At 61.4% G+C, this 19,896-nt stretch overlaps 1 protein-coding gene across 5 annotated transcripts in view; it reads left to right on the forward strand.

The window, feature by feature from the left end:
- Positions 1–19,896, forward strand: part of SYT2 (synaptotagmin 2) — an 81,367-nt gene that overhangs the window by 29,197 nt on the left and 32,274 nt on the right. The window contains exon 1 of one of the 5 annotated variants that reach the window (XM_043924114.1): positions 5,561–5,579. The exons of 2 other annotated variants lie outside the window; for them this stretch is intronic. Coding sequence is in view for 1 of the 3 variants with exons in the window: in XM_043924110.1 (XP_043780045.1) it covers positions 7,647–7,653 (7 nt within the window). In the remaining 2 variants the exon portion in view is untranslated. Of the gene's footprint in view, positions 1–5,560; positions 5,580–6,251; positions 6,544–7,577; positions 7,654–19,896 lie in introns of those variants that run through there. 2 more of the 5 variants (XM_043924111.1, XM_043924110.1) reach the window with 2 other exon arrangements.

Here is a 19,896-nt window from a genome sequence, read left to right on the forward strand (position 1 = left end):
CGTGGCGGGAGCGCCCTCCCCACAGACAACCCTGCATCAGCATCAGCTGCCCCTGCTTAACTGAGGGGACTGCCCTCCCGGCTGATGGTCGGCGGGAGTGGGCATCACTTCAGGCTCCACAGTCAGCTTGTGTGGCTTAGGAAAGCTTGCCAATGCCTCAACTTGCCAATTCTGCAAAATGGGTAGATCATATTGGCTAGAAACACACCTGAGACCTTTAGGAAAGAGAAGAGAAACAGTTTGGGAGTATTTCACAACTGCTCAAACCCTAGGTAGGAGCTGTTAGGAATGCACTGAGGTGGCAAGGAGGATGAGCCTGGGTCCACGTCTGGGAGCAAAGCCAGTCGTGGCCACTTGTCAGGTGGTTAACGTCTGCAGAGCAAGTGCTTCTTTGCCATCTATGAATCAGTGTCTTCCGGAGGCACGTCCCCGTCAACCCCTCTCTGAGCTCCAGGCCAAGTTTCAGGTGCGTTCTGGACATTTCCCCTGATTCTGGCGCAGGCTCCCAGTGGACTCCCAGCTCACAGCTCCCCGGACCCCCTCCCCGACCTGGGCCCATGCTCCTGCTCATAAAGGGGAAGCTCACCCCCCTTCCAGTCACCTGCCCGACCCAGGAGCTGTCCGACCCCGTGTCCCCAGCTCAGGGTCTTCCTCCTAGAGTGCACACGCACCCCACCCTCCCCCTTAGCCTGGCCAGGCTCATCTCCCCTGACCCAGCAGCTCCGCTGCCCACTGTGTGGGGCCACATGAGCTGTTCTGTCTCCCAGTGCCCGTAGTTATGTTTACTCCGTGCTGTGTGATGGCAGTATGTCTAAAATCACAGCATGCATACCTTAATTTAAAATACCTTGTCTATAAAAATGCTAACCTTGATTGGAGCCCTCAGCCAGTCCTCGTAGTGACAGCAGAGATCACTGTCCACCGATCACCACCGAACACTAACGAAAACATTGAACTGTTGGGAGAATTACCAAATGCGACACAGGGACACGGAGTGAACGTAGGCTATTGGAAAGGTGCCGGGGACCTGCTCGGCACAGGGCGGCCCCCAGCCTTCTGTTAGTGCAAACACAGTGTCTGCACATTCAGTAAAGCTGTGTGTGGACCCCCGGCTCTGCCCGCCGCTGCTCGGGGACCCCTTGTCTGAACTCTGCCCTGTCCCTCCCATTCTCAGCCCCGCCCCAGCCAGGCGCCCTCCGCCCAGGGCCAGGGTTCCCCGAGCCCACGCGCCTTGCTCCCTTCGGCTGTGCAGGGCTCGTATCCCAGCCATCTGGAGCCGGCCAGCAGAGCTGACGCAAGTCCAGGGGCTGCGGGACAGGGGGATCCTTGCCAGCGTCTCCTTCCCCGAGGCCGGCCTCCCTTGAGGACACACATCCTGCGCCTCAGCTGTGCTCCCTGCCCAGCAGGTGGCTCACGCCCTGAACACGGGCCTCAGGCTGCTCTTGACGCAGTCACAGGGGGGCTTCCTGAATTCTCGGGGAAGAGCCTCCTTGCTCAGACCCAATTCCTTTCCTCTTCGCAGCCTCTGCCAAACTCCGCTCTTCTCGGGGCCTGCGTCTCTGGCCCGAGTCTGGAGAGAAGCCCGTGTGGGAGACGGGGAGGCCTGGGCAGGGAGCACTGGGTTTGCAGCCGCTGGGGCCCTGGGCGTGGGGCGGGAGCCCTGGCCCTGGCCCCTTGCTGCCGAGTGAACTCGGGCAAGTCATTTGCATTGTGGAGCCTCAGTTTTCTCCGCCGTGAGCTGGGCACAAACACCCGTTTCCTAGCGTAACTTAAGGACTGGGCGACACCCAGCAGTCCACAGCCTGTCCAGCTTACGGGGAGGAGCACGGGCCTGGCCTTGATCGGTGAGGTGGGGGCAGAGGGGGTGGGGCAGGGCCCAGAGGAGACCCTGCACCCTCCTCCCCCCCTGTGAGCATGGGCAGGTCACTGCACCCTCTCTGCCCCTGTGAAACGGGCACAGGAGCACTCCTCTCGCGGGGTTTTGTATGTGTGGGGTGAGTAGAGTCTGGTCCATGGAGAGTACTGTCCTCACTGTCGTCATCTCAGACCCTGACCCCCACCTGCTCCTGTAGGAAACCCCCCAGCCGGCCTCACGCCCCCACCACCCGCAGGAAACCTGTCCCCCCAAGCTGGCCTCATCCGCGCCCCCCTGCTCCTGCAGGAAACCTCCTCCCCCCGGGAGCCCCCACAGCTGCCCTGCCAGGTGCCTCCTGGTCGCGTGCCCCCTGGGAGAATGAGAACCCCCAGGGGTGAAGTGCCCATCTGAGGGGTTTCCCAGCAGGTGGTGGGGGCCCTGACCTGCTGCCCAGGTCCCTGGGTCAGAGGAGGTCCGGTGTCGGCCACCTTCCCCCACCCGGAGGGTCCCTCCCTCTGACTCTCAAGCCCTGCTGTGCGGTCTGGCTCGCCTGTCAGCTGCATTCTTTGTTTTCGACAACTTCTTTATCAAAACCCCCAAATCTAACGGCTGCCAGGCCTGCTGCTCCGCCCCCCCCACCGGACAGCTGTGGATGCGGCGTGTCCCGGGGGCAGCTCTCCAGCCCCGCCTGACGGAGGGACGCAAACGCTGGGACAAGGGGACGGGGGTGGGGGGGCGGTGGGGGGAGGTGGGCGTCAGCCGCGGCCCGCAGGCCTCGCACACGGCACACGAGCCACTGCTCTGGGAGAGGCTCGGGGTGAGCAGGTGCCGGTTCCCGCATCGGCGCCTGCAGAGAGCGGGCATCGAGCTGATGACTCTGGGCCCCGTCATGGCCCAGACGCCCTTCCACGTTTCTGCGTATTTTTACTTACGCCGTCTTCGCAATGATCGGATGAGGTGCAAACCATTGTGCCCCCATTTGACAGAGGAGGCAGAGAGAGGCCACGTAACCTGCCCAGGGTTCTGCAGCCGCTAGAGGGCACAGCCGCGATCCTCTCCCCACAGGCGTCTGGTTTCAGAGCCTGTCTCAACCCGAGTCTGCCAGCCATGAGGGTCCCATCCTTCCAAGTCTGTGGCCCCAGAGTGCCGCTCAGGTTGTCCAGTGAAGCCCGGGGCGGGGTGAGGGGGGAGGGGGAAGGGGTGGGGGGAAGGGGGACGGGGGAGGGGGGATGAGATAGGGAGGGGAGGGGGGGAGGGGGAAGGGATGGGGGGAAGAGGGACAGGGGAGGGGGGATGGGATGGGGAGGGGAGTGGGGGGAGGGCCGCCAGGGGCACCGGCAGTGGTCACGGAGCTATGAGGGGTTTCGACGCTCTTTGGGCAGAAGCCCAGGTGCTGCATCCCTGGAGGAAGAGCTGAGAGTCACCGCTGTCTGCACAGCTCTGAGGTGGAGCGGGGACCTGGCCCAGGAAAGGGCCAGAGCAGCCTCTGGAGGGCGCTCCCCTCCCTCCCCTCCCCGAGCCACTGCTGGACTGGCTGGGGGAGCTGGCAAGGCTGCCAGGGCCAGCTGAGGGGCGTCAAGCGGAAGGCTGGGGCCGGGCTGCCCACCTCCAGGCAGCGGGCTTCGTGAGGGCCCAGATCAGACAGAAAGGAGGACACGGGACAGCAGCAGGGAGCCTACCCAGAGAGACCAGCGACTTCCCTGGGCCCCTTTTGACGGCCGCCCCCCTGCCAAGCCCGCAGCAGTGGCTTCAGCTCAGGTCGGGGGCAGCTCGGGGGTCTCTGTGGAGGCGGCGTAGGGGCCCCCTCCTGGGCGGTGAGCGTGGACTTAGCCGGACGTGGCTCGTGGGGAGATGCTGTGCTGGCATCCGAGGCTGATGCGGGGCAGAGCCAGGAACCGGGGGGGCCGGGCCTGGGTGGGGAGGGATGGGGGCTGCAGCTGCTGTCCGTCCATCCTGGAGGCCGGGGACAGACGTGAGGGCTCAGGAGCTGCTGGGTGAAAGGGGGCGGGGGGCAAGGAGAGGAGCCCCTGGGGAGAAGGGCGGGCGAGGAGGCTCCATCCTCCGTCCCCTCCCTTCCAGCAGGAGCCGACCGCCTGCTCCAGGCATGGCTGGTCTCTGTGCACACCTCGCCCCGTTAGTCCCCGCAGAGGCTCCGGCTTGGAGTTGGAATTGGAGTCCGTGTGGCAGGTGCGAAGCCAAGGCTCAGGGGTCACCCAAGGTCACAGCATACAGAGGCAGTGCCAGGACTCCAGGAGCCTCAGAGCCACGGAGGTGCTGAGGTGGTGTGCTGCTCCCCCCCGGAGCCCGTGGTCTGGGGAGGGGGTGGTGAGAGCCAGGAATGACCGGCGACCAGTGCTCAGAGGACACGCACAGGGAGGCTGACGGCGCGGGCGGGGGCAGCGTGGGCAGAGGCTCTGTGCACAGAAGGAGCACTGCCCTCAGCGCAGCTGGAGCACGGGCCCGGGGCAGAGCAGGTGCGGCTGCAGGACCGTGTCCAGTGAGGGGGGGGCTCCGGGGGGGGGGGCGGCGGCAGGGTCGGGGGGGCACGGAGGGAGGTAAGGAGCCCCTGGGACAGGCATCGCCACAGGTGTGCCCCCAGCTCACACGGACTAGGGGAGGGCTGGCGTCCAGGTCACAGGGCCCAGCTCCACACCACACCGCACCCCAAGATACAAGCTTTCAAAGCCTTTGGGGGCTTCCTGGGGCCCAGGGGTGAAGGCTGCTCCCCTCACTCTGCTGCCTCTTGGGGGTGTTTCCAGGCTCAAGTGAAACCGAGGCTGGAAGTTGTCCTGACCGCCCTCCCTGGGGGAGGGTCCTCTGGTGTGGGAGGTTTCCTAAGCTCCTCTTCGCCAGGGGCCACAGTGTTCCTACTGCCCTGGCGAGCCTATGGCCGCGTCCCCTGCCCATGCAGAATCCCTTCCTGGGGAGGAAGGGCACGCTGGAGGGAGCTCTGCCCTCCAAGGAGCAGACAGCCCTCCATAAATGCTTTGTTTTCTGTAATTAGGCCACTTCACCCCTCCTTGGACCACTTTATTGGAGGCAGCTTTGAGTGACGCTCAGCGGATCTTTTGCTCCGTTTTACCAGAAGGAGCCACGAGGCCCATTTCATCCATCCCCCTGCGTCCAACCAACATCACGGCCCAGTCATCAAGCAGGGTGGGGTCCCCAGACCCCGGGCATCAGGGAATACCGAGCGTCTAACCTGAGTCCAGCCCGTGGTACTCTCAGCCCCTTCCCTCCTCTGGGAGAAGACACTGTGTGGGCTTCAGGGGAGGAGACTCTCTCTCTCCCAGGAGGGACGGGAGAGCGACCTGCGGGGCAGGTCCCCGCTGTGTTGACCAGCAGCCCCGGGGGGGGGGGGGGTGGGGAGGAAACCTCCCCTCCTGCCCAACAGCTGACCTCGAGCCCCTGACCCGCGGGAGGCCTGTGAGGGGTCAGCAGAACGGACCAGCGGGTCTCTGCGCGCGTCCCCTCACCCCCCTTTCCGCCCGCGTGCCCCCAGCCAGGAGTGCGGGTGCCACACACGCTTGCAGCCTGTAAACCCCGAGTCAGCGTTTTCCGCAGACCTGGCCCGTGCCTGGCTGGTCGGTGCCCAGCGCCAGCGCTGCCGCGCCGCAGTGCGGTGGCCGATGTGGCTGGCGGGCTGGGGACGCAGGGAGGAGGGGACACTGAGGGGGTGCAGGGCTGGGGCCTTCGGGGGTTCCTCGGCTCTGCCGCTGCAGAGGTGAGGCGCCCCGGGGAGCCCGGCTAAGCTCTCTCCCAACACACTGGATTTGGGGGTGTCACTTCCAGGGTGAAACCCCAAACTTGATTCCGGATTCCGAGTCTGCAGGCCGGGAGCAAGCAGAGAGAGGGAGCTCCCGAGAGCCGAGCGGAGGGGCGGGGGCGCCGACACCAGCCAAGTTCCACGCGGCTGAGCCGGTGCGGAGGCCCGGGCGCTGGGTGCCGAGGCCGGAGGAGGGGCTCAGGGGTTCCTCGTCCCCGCTGCCCCTCTGGCCGCTGTGCTGGGGGAGGGGGGCAGGCCCGGCCTTCCCGAGAGGCCCCACGGAGATGCCCTCTGGGAGCGGGGTCGGGGGTCCTGTGTCCTCCCCGCAGGGCCCCTCCGCCCGCGTCCTGTCCCCCCAGGGGCGCGGGAAGAGCCTGGGCTCCGGGCGGACGCCCCCCGCCTCCCCAGCCTTTGTCTCCGCCGCTCTTCTTCGCCTCCCTTTTCTCTTCCCGACCAGGAAAGCCTTCATCCGTAGCCCCGGAGCAAATCGGCTCCCTCCCGCCCGCGAGCCGGTCCCCGAGCGCGGGGAGGCGCCCGCCCGCCGTCCCTCGCAGCCAATCCCGGCGCGCGAGAGGCTCGGAGCGCCCGTGGGTGGCGGGGCGCGCCGGGTGTCGCCGGGGGCGCGCGGCCGACCCCGCCCACCGCAAACTTCTCCCCCTCCCCGGGCCGGAGCGGGGCGGGTCGTGAGGCGGGGGTCGCGCTGGGAGGCCGGGCCCGCGCCGAGTGCGGACGGCCGAGAGCGGCCTCGGGATTGGCGGGCGGCGGGCGCCAGGCAGGTGTTACTACTGCGGCGCGAGGGAGCGGGCGGAGCCGCCGCGGCCGGACGCCGGGACGCGCCGAGAGGGGCCTGCGCCCCGGGAGCACGGCGTCCTGCCCGCCGCTATCGCCGCGAGCTCGGGCCGCCACGCCGAACCGTCTCCGGGTAAGAGCGCGCGCGCGGGCGGCCGGGCTGGGGGAGCAGGCGGTGCCCGCCTGGGACGCTCGGACCCTGGGCGGTGGGGGACGGCGCTCCGGGAGTCCGCGCGCTTCGGGAGCACCCTGATGGTTTCGGGGGAGAATCTGGAATTACCCCGGGAACCCCACGGCGGAGAGTGGCTGCGGGCGTGGGACCCCGCTGAGGACCTGGCGGAGCGCGCTTCCTTTCTGCGCCCCTCGCCCGGCGGTGGCCGTCCGGGTCTGGGATGGGCGGCGTCGTCTTCCTCCCCTTCCTCTCCCAGAAACTTTTTCTACTCCAGCCAGCGCGCGGCCAGTACGTGGGGAAGCGAGGGCCCGGGATCCCGGAGAGCGGCGTAGCTTGGAGAGACGGGGTGAGGTGGGGGTGCCGTAGGCGCGCAGGCTCTGCTCATTGTGCTGTGTGACCTTGGACGAGCGGCCGCACTTCTCTGAGCCTTCAGGTGATGCGATGCCCCGTGGGGAGTGGGGGCGTGTGGGGGCAGGGCGGTGGGCTAGCAAGCCCACGGGCGCACCTGCCGGCCGGGCCGCCTAGCAGGGTGCCGCCTCTGTTCCCCGCCTCTGCAGGAGCTCCGCGCGGGTGGCGGTGTGGAGCTGCGCTCCTGGTGTGCCAGGCGGAGTCGGGAAGCTTCCATGTCCACTCCGCCTGTGACCTTGGGCAACTCTTACCCCGCCAGGCCTCAGTATCTTCATCTGGAAAGTGGGGGTTTGGAGTTTATGGTAACTGAATCTCTCCCAGTCCTGCTGGCCTGCCTGCAGGTGGGGTGCGCTGAGGGGATGGGGGCACCCCTCTGTGACCTAGTCTCTGGCGAGAACTGCAGCGCCCTCCCCCGCAAGGCAGCGCGCCTGAGACTGTTTGCAACACCACACAGCCTCCTTGCAGGGGCAGAGCCTTACCCCAGAAGGGTTCCCAGTGCGGCACAGGAGGCCTGGGGGTTCAGGGGGTGTCACGGGCCTCCCAAGGTCACGCTGTGTCCAGCTGATGAGGATGACTTGAAAGGCCGCACTGATGGCCCTGGACGCAGGAGCTTAGCCCGGGCCTGCCTGGGGTGCTCTGGCTCTCTTCCAGCTGAGATGAGCAGTGAGTTCTCAGCGGGCCTCAGGGTGCTGTGGGGAGGTTCCTGCTTTAAGGTAGGAGGCCCGAGTCTAATTCAAGGTGCTGCTTCTCATTCCTGTGACCTTGTGTGACCTTGGGCAAGCCCCTTTCTTGCTTTCCTTGCCTGTACGTGGCAGGGGTCCAACCAGATGACTTCCTGGGACTCTTGCGGTCCTGTGGCTGCAGTTCCAGACGGAGTCTGATCAGAAGTGGGCTTGGCTGGGCGATGGGGCCCGTGGCCCTGGAATTCCCAGCGCACGTCTGTCTGCAGAGTGGAGACCCTCGAGGCAGATATGGGTGTGAGTGGGCCACAAGCAGGCATCCCTGGGGGACCCGGGCTTACCGGTGGGTGGCGGTGTGACCTTGAGCTTCAGTTAGTTGTCAGGATGAAGTGATAGCAGCTGTGGGGTTTCAGGTGCCGCGAGGAGTGAACAAGCGACACGTGTGCGATGCTTCGTGTAGCGCTGCGTCCTGAGTGGCTGCTGCCCATGAGAATGATAAGGACCTGCAGGGGGGCGAGGGTGCGAGAGGAGGGGCGGAGGGACCTGCCGTGTGATCACCCAGCAGCGTCGGCACCCCTGCAGAAGGGGGCAGTGGCTCTGCCTCTGTTCCCTGTCTGTGTCTTTCTGTGTCTCTTTCTTGGATCGTTAGAGAGGTTCTGTGGCTGAAAACTCATGGGCAAGAAAGTTGCTGCTTGACTTTAATGTCACGCTTCTTTTCTGCTGTTTCCCCTGCCCCACCTCCCATCCCTGTGAGGTTACAAGATGGGTTCATTCCATCTGCTCCAGAACCTTCCAGGAAGGAGCCAACAGGGGCCAAGAGAGGGTGAGGCTGGCCCCCAGAGGGAACGGCTGGAGGACCCAGGGCAGTGGTGGGAGGACCCCCAGGATCCTGGGGTGCCAGTGTGGACTGCGGGCTGCCCTGTGGTGCGGAGAGGCGTTACCCCAGGCCCACCATGTGACCATGGGCAAGGTGCACTCAACTGCAAGGGACATGGTTGGTTTAGCTGCTTGAAGGGCCCGTTGGTCTGCCTTTGCCAAGGCGGGGGGCAGAGTCCCACGGGCCATGCCTCTCAGCCCCCCACCCTCTACTGGGGTCCTGTGAAAGCCTGGGGCGGTGGTGACATCTTGGCAGGAACGCTGATGGTTAAGAGCAGACAGATCCAGGCTCCCATCTTGGCCTTTTTCTTTTAGCTGTGTGAACTTGGGAAAACTATTTGACCTCTCTGAGGCTCAGTTCTGTAGTCTGTGAACTGGGAACACTGTTACCTACTTGTCAGGGAATAATTCACATAAACTCCTGGGGTGTGGGCAGTTCTTAGTGTGAATTAGTGCGCTGCGTGCTGCCTGGGGAGTGGCCTTTTTGAGGTTCTGTGTCGTCACGGGGGATGCAGGCTAAGGCAGAGCGGGGACTGTGAGCACGCATGGGGGCTGCAGGCTGGGGTGAGTCTGCAGAGAGGAGTCTGGGCCAGCAGAGGCCCCCGGTGCCCAGGGACAAGCAGAGCCCGGCGGCCTCCATCTACGGCTAGTCTGAGGAAGGGGCTTTAGAGAAGGGTTGTGGGGAAAGGCCTCACCACCCCTGGGCCGTGTTGAGTGAGCCGCATCCTGGGGCGCTGGGGGCGCCTCGGGCATCGTGTGTTCAGCGTCTGGTTAGCTGGTGGGGAAGCGGGGCTCAGAGAGGGGGAGTGCCTTGCCCGGGATCACACGGCACGTGGGCATCAGAGACGGCTGCATCTGCCCGGTGGACCCTCGGGCCAGCTGCCCCTCCCCTCTCCCCGTTAGGAACTGAGCAGGTATTTTCTGTCTTCTGAAATCAGAGCATAAAGTAAACGGGCTTTGATGGCAGCAGAAAGGAGGTGGGTCCTCGAGTGCAGCGTCCGCAGGTTGAACACTGAGGTGCAAGAGGCCTGGAGGGTCGGTCACCGTGGCTGGAGCCGGAGACTTGTGCTCTTGCCCGTGCTCTGCCAGTGATGCCAGCTGCCGCCCGCTTCTCTGGGGCCCGACAGGCCACCTGGCGGCAGGACAGCAAAACGTGGAAAACAAACCCAGGGGCTCGGGGAGGCCAAGAGGACGGAAAGGCAGAAAGAGCAGCTCCCAGAGCAGCCCTCCTCTCCTGGCTCGCCTCGTCTTTCCCGGCCCGCCTGGGCTGCTGCGGCCTGCCCTCCTCCCTGCTGTGGCCTCAGAGTCTGCCCAGCGGGTCCGGGGTGGGAGTGTGGGGAGGGCTTCTGGAAATGGAGGCGGCAGGCCGGGGGCCTCGGGGGCGGCCCTCGGTCCTCAGCCCGCTGGCGGGGGAGGCGTGCTGAATCGCCCTTTGTGTCTGGACCCGCGCCCCGCCCTGACCCCTTGTGCCTCCCTGGCTGAGGGGACCCCTGCAGAAATGCCCTGGAGTGGCTGGCCCCGTGTGGGGCTGAGGCTCGCTCTCTCGTCTGCCCCCGAGCCCAGGGGAGACGTGGAGAAAGTCGTCCTCCGGTTGAGACAGGCTTCGTGGATTCTCTGCCTGCCTTTGTTTTATCTCCTCATTGTCCTTCTCTGCATCCTGCTCACTTGTCCTGTGTTTTGAAGCTGGGGAAGGGCCGGAGGGAGGGCGGCCAGAGCCCCCGCCTCCCTGGACTGACAGGGACGGCCTTCCACGCTCTCGTGGTCTCTCTGTCGCTGGTAGTCACGTCTTCACGGGTTCACGAAGGGGCTTTGGGAAGCAGGGCGCTCCTGCCCCTGTGCCCCGGGGCCGCGCTGCAGCAGGAGGGGCTTGGGGGCACCGGGGGCTTCCTGCCGTGTGGTGACTCTGCCAGCTGGGAGACGTGGGTGGACCCCGAGCCCCTGCCTCTTGTGGGAAGGCCCTGGCTGTGCCACCTGCCCCCAGAGGCCAGAGAGCCAGGCTGACCTCCCACCGTGGGGCCGGCCATGTGCCGTTAGACCTGGGGCAGCAGTGGAGAGACCGAGGGAGGGCCCGCACCGCCACACCCCCAACCTCTAGGCAGCCCGCCGCCTTCTCTGAGCGGCCGCCTGGGGTGGCGGTGAGGGCCTTCAGCCTGCTCGCCACTGCTGGGCCCGGCTGGGCCAGGAAGCCTGTTGGCTGGAAGCCGCTTGCGTACCATCCCCCGGGCCCCAGCACATGGCCCAGAGTGGACTCTCTGCATCTTCCTGGGCCCTGACTTGTCCGCGTGGGGTCTGGGGGCTCTGGACCTGGCACCTCACAGGTGCTCAGCATTGCCACCCAGGTGCCAGGCACCTGTGTCCAGATCCCGCCTCCTGCAGGGCTGTGACTAATTTATTGAAACACTTGGAATAGCATGTGAAACAGCTGACAAAGGATTAATCTCCAAAATATACAAGCAGCTCATGCAACTCAATACCAGATAAACAACCCAATCAAAAACTGAGCAAAAGAGCTAAACAGACATTTCTCTAAAGAAGACATCAGTTCAGTCACTCAGTCATGCCTAACTCTTTGTGACCCCATGGATTGCAGCACGCCAGGCTTCCCTGTCCATCACCAACTCCCAGAGTTTACTCAAACTCATGTCCATCAAGTCAGTGATGGCATCCAACCATCTCAACCTCTGTCGTCCCCTTCTCCTCCCGCCTTCAACCTTTGGGCCTCTGCCCAGAGGTTTTGACCAGGAGCCCAGTTCGCCTGCTGCATTGCCCCTGGAGTGCACACACCTCAGAGCCTGCTGCATTGCCTCCGCCTCTGCTTCCTAAAGGTGTTGGCTGGGGCCGGAGTGTAGGGTCTCTGGCGGGTGCCTGTCCCCTGTGACCTTGGCTGTGGCCTCAGATCCCATGGGAAGCTGGAGGGGCATTGAGAGATGGGAGCACTTCCTGAGGGCTTGGTGGGGGGAAGCGGAGGCTTTTCCCTGGATGTTTGGGCATCAGGCTGGATTCAGGAAAAGCTTCGGGAAGAACCTCGGACGTGGAGTTCCGTAATTCAGAGTCCCGATTCGGACCCTGCAGCCGGCTGCGGGCTGCTGCTGGGGCTCCCTGGCCCCGCCCCCCTGCTCTCAGAACTGTGAGCAGAGCCCTTCCCGTGAAGGTTTACAGGGTTTTACTTTTTTTTTTGGCCACACCACGCAGCATCCGGGAACTCAGTTTAACTCTGATCAGGGATTGAACGCGTACCCCTGCAGGGGAAGCTCAGAGTCTTAACCGCTGGACCACCAGGGAAGACCCCAGATTTTTTACTTTTAAAAAATCCTGACTGAGATGTAACTTCTGTTTTGCACAGTGCAGTTACCTGAAGTGCACAATCAGTGATTTTTAGCACAGAGTTTTGCAGCCAGTACCGCCATCTAACTTCAGAGCTTTGTCACCCGGAAAGAAAGCTGTATGCATCAGCGGTCACCCTGTCCTCCTTTTCCCCAGGCTCCATCCAGGGGATTATCTGCCAGTCTGTCTCTCTGGACATTTCATGTAAGCAGAGTCATTCACCTGGTGGTCTTCTGTGACTGGCTTCTGTTTTCAAGGTCAGTCCATGTGTCACGAATCCGGCCTTCATTCCTCTGAGCTGCTGAAAGATGTCCCGTGGCAGGGATAAACCGCAGTGTATTTATCCATCTGTCGATGGCGTTTCGGCTGCTGTTTGTGTGAATGCCAGTGCTGTGAACATTTGAGGGCAGGTTTTTGACAGGACACCTGACTTTATTTCTCTTGGGCAAGCGCCTAGGAGTGGGACTGCTGGGGCAGGTGACATACAGCCACTCTCTCTGTATCTGCGGGTTCTCCTCCCCGTCTGAGGATTCAACAAGCTGTAGAGTGAATATATTTGAAAAAAATTCTGAACAGTTCCACAGAGCAAAATTTGAATTTGCCACATGCCAACACTATTTATGTAGTGTTTACATTGTATTTACAACTAGTTACACAGTGTTTACATTGTGTGAGGTGTTCTCAGCAATCTAGAAGCGAATTAGAGTGTCCAGGAGGGAGGTGTGCCAAGTGTATAAAAGAGACTTGAGCATCCATGGGTTTGGGGTCTGAGGGGTCCTGGCACAGTGCCCATGGATGCTGAGGACAACGGTTCTTATTTTTAACTTATTTTTCAAGTTGGTGGTGACTCGGGCCTGTTCTGAGCATTGCATGTGGATAACTCCGTCAGTTAGTGCAATTCTCTGTGCAGAAGGTACTGTCATTATTCATTTTCTAGAATAAGGAACCTGGGGATCAGGTTCCCAGGACACTCGCCTGGAGAGCTGGACTTGAACCCGACACATGGGCTGGAGTACTCCCAGTATGGCTGGGTGCTCCGCATCACTGCTGAGTGCTCCCCATCACCACTGAGTGCTCCTTGCCACTGCTGCGTGCTCCCCGCCACTGCTGGCCCTCGTGGGGAGGTGACCAGACCCCCACACCCTCTGTCCCTGTGTGGGGCTCAGGGACTCCCGTGCCCCCCAGTATGGAAAGCCTCCCACATTGTTCTTAAAAGGAGACAGAGGAGACCCCGGCCCCAGAGCGGGGCGTCCGGACTCCGCCTCTGACTGCCCTCCTGACTTGGGGAGAGGCCCCTTCCCTCCGCCCGGCTCTCTCCTCCATAAGGCTCTGCAGTGCCTCAGAGGGTGACACCCAGGCCCCCGCAGAGCTCCACCCCTCGGAGTGCCGACTGACCAGGCGGGTGGGAAGTGGGGCAGCCGCCGCAGGCCCCCGTTGGTCGCCCTTGCCGTGGGTGGGGCCCTGGGTCCAAGCCAGGACAGAGCCCGTCGCCGCGTGGCCCGGGCCTCCGGAGCCCTGCTCTGGAGTCCCGCACCAGCTGGCCTCTGACGCTTCGCCCTCCTCTGCGGTCTGGGGTCTCCGGGCGAAAGTGCTGAGTGCACAGGAGGTGCCCGGTGTGTGTTCAGCGCACTCTGGACCTGCCAGCCAGCCTGGAGACAGCAGCGAGGCGGAACGGCCCCCGCGCACGTTCCCTCTGCACGTCCAGCCCTGCGGCCTCTCCCCAGCCCTCCACTCTACCCTCCTCCCCTCCTGGAATCTTCCATCCGCGCTCTTCCTGAGACCCAGGCCCTGTGTCAGTTCAGTTCAGTCACTCAGTTGTGTCTGACTCTTTACAACCCTGTGGACTGCAGCACGCCAGGCCTCCCTGTCCATCACCACCTCCCGGAGTTTACTCAAACCCATGTCCATTGAGTCAGTGATGCCATCCAACCATCTCAGCCTCTGTCGTCCCCTTCTCCTCCCGCCCTCAATCTCTCCCAGCATCAGGGCCTTTTCCAGTGAGTCAGCTCTGCATCAGATGGCCTAAGTATTGAAGCTTCAGCATCAGTCCTTCCAGCGAATATTCAGGACTGATTCCCTTTAGGATGGACTGGTTGGATCTGCTTGCTGACGAAATATGGTCCACTGGAGAAGGGAATGGCAAACCACTTCAGTATTCTTGCCTAGAGAACCCCATGAGCAGTAAGAAAAGGCCCTGTGCCGCAGAGGCTTTAACCCGCGGAGGGTCAGCAGCGCCTCTGCTGGGGAGGAGGAGGTCCAGGGCGGGAAGTGCCTTCTGCGGGCTGGCAGCTGGCCCTGGGGGGCGTGAGTGAAGGCCGTCTCGTCCCACACGCCCAGGTAGAGCCTGCTCCAGGTCTGTGACCTCGGAGCTTCCACAGTCCAAGACGGAGGAGATGCTTGGGGCGCGGCGCCCTGGGATGGCACGTCTGGTGCTGGGAGTGTCTACCTACACCTTGGTTGGTTGTTGCAGCGAGCTCCCCAGACAGCAGGGTTTGCTCAGCAGTGGCTTCAGGGGCTTCCCTGGTGGTCCAGTGGTCAGGAATCTGCCTTCCGATGCAGGGATGTGGGTTCGGTCCCTGGTCAGGAGACTAGGATTCCACATAAGCGTGTGTACCTGTGTGTGCTGTCGCGTCTGATTCTGTGCGACCCCATGGACTGTAGCACACTAGGCTCCTCTGTCCATGGGATTTCCCAGGCAAGAATACTGGACTGGGTTGCCATTTCCTTCTCTGGGGGATCTTCCTGACTCAGGGACTGAACCGCGTCCCCTGCATTCCCTGCATTGGCAGGCGCAGTCTTTGCCACCGCACTGCCTGGGAAGCCCTGGGATCCCACGTGCCACGGGGCAACTCAGTCTGCACTCAAGGCTGTACTCCAAAGAGAAGCTGATGTGTCTCAACCAAGACTCTACACGCCAAAGACCTAGCGCAGCACCAAAAAGAATAAATTGTAGTAAAAAAATAACACTGGTTTTAAGACACGTGACTGCAGCCGCACTGCAGTAGAGACGGGCACATAGAGTTTTCAGTGCAGCCGGAAGTTATGTCACACCAGGCTGCTGCCTCTTAAGGGTGCAATAGCGTCATCTCCATAAAAACAGTTTGCGTGCCTTCGTTACGAAACGGGCTTCCCTCATAGCTCAGCTGGTAAAGAATCTGCCTGCAGTGCAGGAGACCCCGGTTCGATTCCTGGGTTGGAAAGATCCCCTGGAGAAGGGAACGGCTACCCACTCCAGTATTCTTGTGCTTCCGTGGTGGCTCAGCTGGTAAAGAATCCGCCTGCAATGTGGGAGACCTGGGTTCGATCCCTGGGTTGGGAAGATCCCCTGGAGATGGGAAAGGCTACCCACTCCAGTATTCTGGCCTGGAGAATTCCATGGACTGTATGGTCCACGGGGTCACAAAGAGTCAGACATGACTGAGTGACTTTTACTTCACTTCATCACAAAACACTTTATTGCTAAAAAATGCCAAAACAGCTGCAATATTAATATCAAAGATCACTGCTCGCAAGTCACCACGGCAAGTCCAATAATAGTGAACGTTTGGAATGTTGTGAGAATTCCCAAAATGGGACAGAGACACGGAGTGAGCAGAGGTTGTTGGCAAAATGGTGGCAAAGGGCTTGCTTGACAGGGCTGCCCATGACCTTCCATTTGTGAACCGCACGATGCCTGCAAAGCAAGACAAAGTGAGGTTGCCTATGTCTCCTACCACTTTTAGGAAGAGGTTTGTTTCTTTTATGATTGTCAGAGGCATTTACAAGAAGTAACCTAAGTTAAGTTTTGCTTGTTTGTGAAATAAGTTGGATTTACTTTTGCTTATGTGGCTTACGTGGTTTTTGGTTTTGTCTGCTCAGGGAAATTTTCAAGCCTGATCTCTATCTTGTATTTAGTTCTAACACCCCCCAGGCTGTCTGTGAGAGTAGTGATGTTGTAAAGAGAACCCCTGAGCTCCCCCATACCTGGGTGGTAAGCCTCCCCCTGAGGACAGGCTGCCTGGGGAATCGGCTAATGGGCAGCCCAGCTGGGGTGCAGATGTCGGGGATTTAGAGGTTGTTGGAAATGGGGCCTTGAAGGTCATCCAGGCCAGTGCTGGGTCCCCTCTGTGTCCTGCCAGCAGTGGTCTGTCCTCAGCTTGAATTCCCCCAGTGATGGGGCAGTCATCCCCTCACAAAACCACCGTCTGTCAGGGTTTCATCAAATGCTGAGATGCCCCCCCGCTGGGCCTGCATCTGTGCTCCCATAGCATGAGGTGGGGGCCCGCCCGGGGACGGTCCAGCTGTCTGTGTCCAGACCCCCATGCCCCTGGAGTTGGAGGAGAAGCAGAGGAAACCTCCGGGCAGCGACTGGGCTGGGAGGGGCGTGGTGGGGTCTCCCCCACGGGAGCCTGCTCGGGTGTCTGGCCACCACGAGGAGCAAGATGCCGTTGGCGGGGCCGGGTTAGATGCCTGGAGTGCGTGTCAGAAACGCACAGACAGGCCAGCTCTGCTCACGGAAGCGGAGGCGCCGGGCCCGTCACCACCTCCAGGCCCGCGAGTCTGATGGTGCCTCCCTGGGGCTCAGTGAGGGATCTGGTTCCTTGCCGTCAGCCCTGCCCTGCCGAGCGCCCCGGCTCCTGCCCCTGACCCTGTGGCCTCGGGTGGGTCTCTGCCTCCTGCAGGCCCTCGTGGCTGTGGACGGGCCGTGTGTGGACCTTGGAGGTGGTGTGCTGGCTGAAGTCTGGGGGGAGCAGAGTCCCCAGCAATCACGGAGGGGACGGTCCTCTGCCTGGGCAAGATGTTTCCGAGAGCGCGAGCCTGGAGACTCTGCATCCTGGCCCAGGAGGCTCCGAGGAGCGTGCCCCCTGGGAGGCATCCTGCTGTGTCACTCCCGGGGGCTGGCTGTCCCCCCATGCCCGGGGCGGTGGCCGTGAGCCCTCCCATCTTGTTTTGCGGGCCTCACAGGCTGCTCCTGCCAGGGGAGGAGTTTCTTCCCTGACACTGGTCGGTGTCTTCCGAGGCCTTCCCTGACCCCCGGCTCGGGACACCTCTGCCAGGAAGCCCCCCGTGGTGCAGCCGGTCCTGGTGCCTTTCCCCGCGGTCGCTCAGCCGGAGCCGTGGGGACCGCAGGGCCGGGTGGGCTGGCGCGGGCGGAGCGCTGTCCTCTGGAGATGGAGGGCAGCGTGCGCCGTGCGGAGCCCGCGGGGCCGCCCTCTCTGCGCCCCATGTGCACCTGTCCCCCTGCTGCCTCCACGCAGGGACCCTCCACGTGCCGCTGTGCCCGCTGGGGCCGGCTTCCTGCCCCCATGGCCGTGCTCCCAGCGACGCCAGGGCTCAGCCGCCGTGCCCCCCGCCACTGCGCTGGGGGCCTGTCCGCAGCTGCTGGCACTGCCGGCTGCCGGGTCTCTGGCACGGCCACGGGGGCTCGGCTGGGACGTCCGGGCGGCCCGGCCTCACTGAGTGCAGCCCTGTCGCCGGAGGGCGGGGTGGGCCTCGAGGAGGGCGGACTGCGCCGCTCCGCTGGGCACGGGGGGACGGGGGGACGGGGGGCTGGGGGGACCGGGGGACGGGGGGATGGGGGCGTGGGTGAGAGTGAGGGTCAACGTCAGAGGTGCCAGGGCTCCTTCTCAAGGCTGGACAGGGCGGATGCCCTCGGTCATCAAGGAGGCGGTCCTCACACACATTCACTGCATACACTCCACAAACACACATAACACGTATGATGTACACTACACACACATTCACTACACACACACCTCACACATATGATATACACACACCACACACACATGACATACTACGCACACACACTGCATACTCATCACAAACACACCACACACACCTCACGCACACGTTACACACACACGTTCACTCCATACACACCCACGTTTGACATGCCCATTCACTGCGTATGCACCTCACAGGTGACCCTCACACACCACGCGCTGCACGGGACACAGACGCCTCACACAAACACCACAGACACGCAAGTTGTCGTTGTTGATGTTCAGTCCCCAAGTCGTGTCTGACTCTTTGCGACCCCATGGACTGCGGCACCAGGCCTCCCTGTCCTTCACTGTCTCCCGGAGCTTGCCCAAGTTCATGCCCATCGAGTCGGTGACGCCATCCAACCATCTCATCCTCTGTCTTCCCCTTCTTCTCCTGCCCCCAATCCCTCCCAGCATCAGGGTCTTTTCCAATGAGTCAGCTCTTCACATGAGGTGGCCAAAGTACTGGAGTTTCAGCTTCAGCATCAGTCCTTCCAATGAACACCCAGGACTGATCTCCTTTAGGATGGACTGGTTGGATCTCCTTGCAGTCCAAGGGACTCCCAAGAGTCTTCTCCAACACCACAGTTCAGAAGCATCAATTCTTCAGTGCTCAGCCATCTTTATGGTCTGACTCTGGTCCTCCCTAATGACTTACAACTTCCCCTTCCTAGGGTCCTGTCTTGTTTTAACTACTGACCTCACTTTTTTTTTTAATGAACATCCTCATGCTGTCTGTTCCTCACTCCCTCTTGATTTATCTTGCGCTTACACTGAGATGCTTGCCCTGACCCAGTCCTGTCACTGGCCCTCGCTGGTGTCCTGAGTTCGCTGATACGGCCCAGATCCTCTTTCTGAGACCCTGATGCTCTCCCTACTCTGGGCCCTGATGTTCCTAATACCTTGAGCTGCTTCTCACTTAAGCCATGATCTTGTCGTCTGTATTTAAGGCCCTGAATGTGTCCTTTCTCGACCATCCCTGAATGCTGGCCCCGACTCTTTCTCACTACGCCTCCACTCATTCCTCCCTGGGGCCCTGATCGGGCCCTGACCAAGTCCCCTACCCTCTGAGTCCTCGATGGTGTTTGTAAGGCCCTGACGCTTTTACCTGATGACCTAGCTCTCCCACCTACACCCCGACGCTGTGCCTCACTGAGACGCTGATGCTGTCTTTCCCCGAGCCCCAGGGTGTCCCTTATAGGGCCTCTGTGCTAAGTCGCTTCAGTCGTGTCTGACTCTTTGCAGCCCCACAGACTGTAGCCCTCCAGCCTCCTCTGTCCGTGGGCTTCTCCAGGCAGGAACCCTGGAGTGGGTGCCGTGTCCCCCCCATCTAAGGCCTCTATCGTCTCCTCGTTTCAAGGCTGCAGTCACCGTCCGCAGGGACTTTAGAGGCCAAGAAGAGAAACTGTGTCACGGCTCCCACCCTTTCCCCTTCTGTTTGCAGTGAAGTGATGGGACTGAATGCCATGATCTTAATGTTTTCAGTGTTGAGTTTTAAGCTGACTTTTTCACGTTCCTGTTTCACCCTTATCAAGAGATTCTTCAGTTCTGTTCACTTTCTGCCATTAGAGTGGTATCAGCTGCATGTCTGAGGTTGTTGATATTTCTCCTGGCAATCTTGATTCCATAATCAAGACTGTGATCATCTTGGCATTTTGCATGATGTGCTCTTTGTATAAGTTAAATAAACAGGGTGACAATAAACAGCCTAGCCCTATTTCTTTCTCAATCCTGAACCAGTCGGTTCTGACTGTTGCTTCTTGACCCTCATACAGGTTTCTCAGGAGATAGTTAAGATGGCTTGGCAGTCCCATCTCTTTAAGATTTTCCCACAGTTCGTTGTGATCCACACAGTCAACGGCTTTAGCGTAGTCGATGAAACAGAGGTAGATGTTTTTCTGGAATTTCCTTGCTTTCTCTGTGTCCAGCGAATGTTGGCAATTTGACCTCTGGTTCCTCTGCCTTTTTAAAACCCAACTTACACATTTGGAAGTTCTTGGCTCACGTAATGCTACAGCCTAACTTGGAGGATTTTAGGCACAACCTTACTAGCATGGGAGATGAGTGCAGTTGTCTGGTGGTTTGAACATTCTTTCGTACTGCCCTACTTGGGAGTTGCAATGAAGATTGATATTTTTTTCCAGTCCAGTGGCCACTGCTGGGTTTTCCAAATTTGCTGATGTTTTGAGTGCAGTGTTTTAATAGCATCATCTTTTAGGATTTTAAGTAGCTCTGCTGGAATTCCATCACCTCCACTAGCTGTATTGGCCCCAGTGCTC

The sequence above is a fragment of the Cervus elaphus genome, chromosome 14 (assembly GCF_910594005.1).
Source record: "Cervus elaphus chromosome 14, mCerEla1.1, whole genome shotgun sequence".
Lineage (NCBI taxonomy): Eukaryota > Metazoa > Chordata > Mammalia > Artiodactyla > Cervidae > Cervus > Cervus elaphus.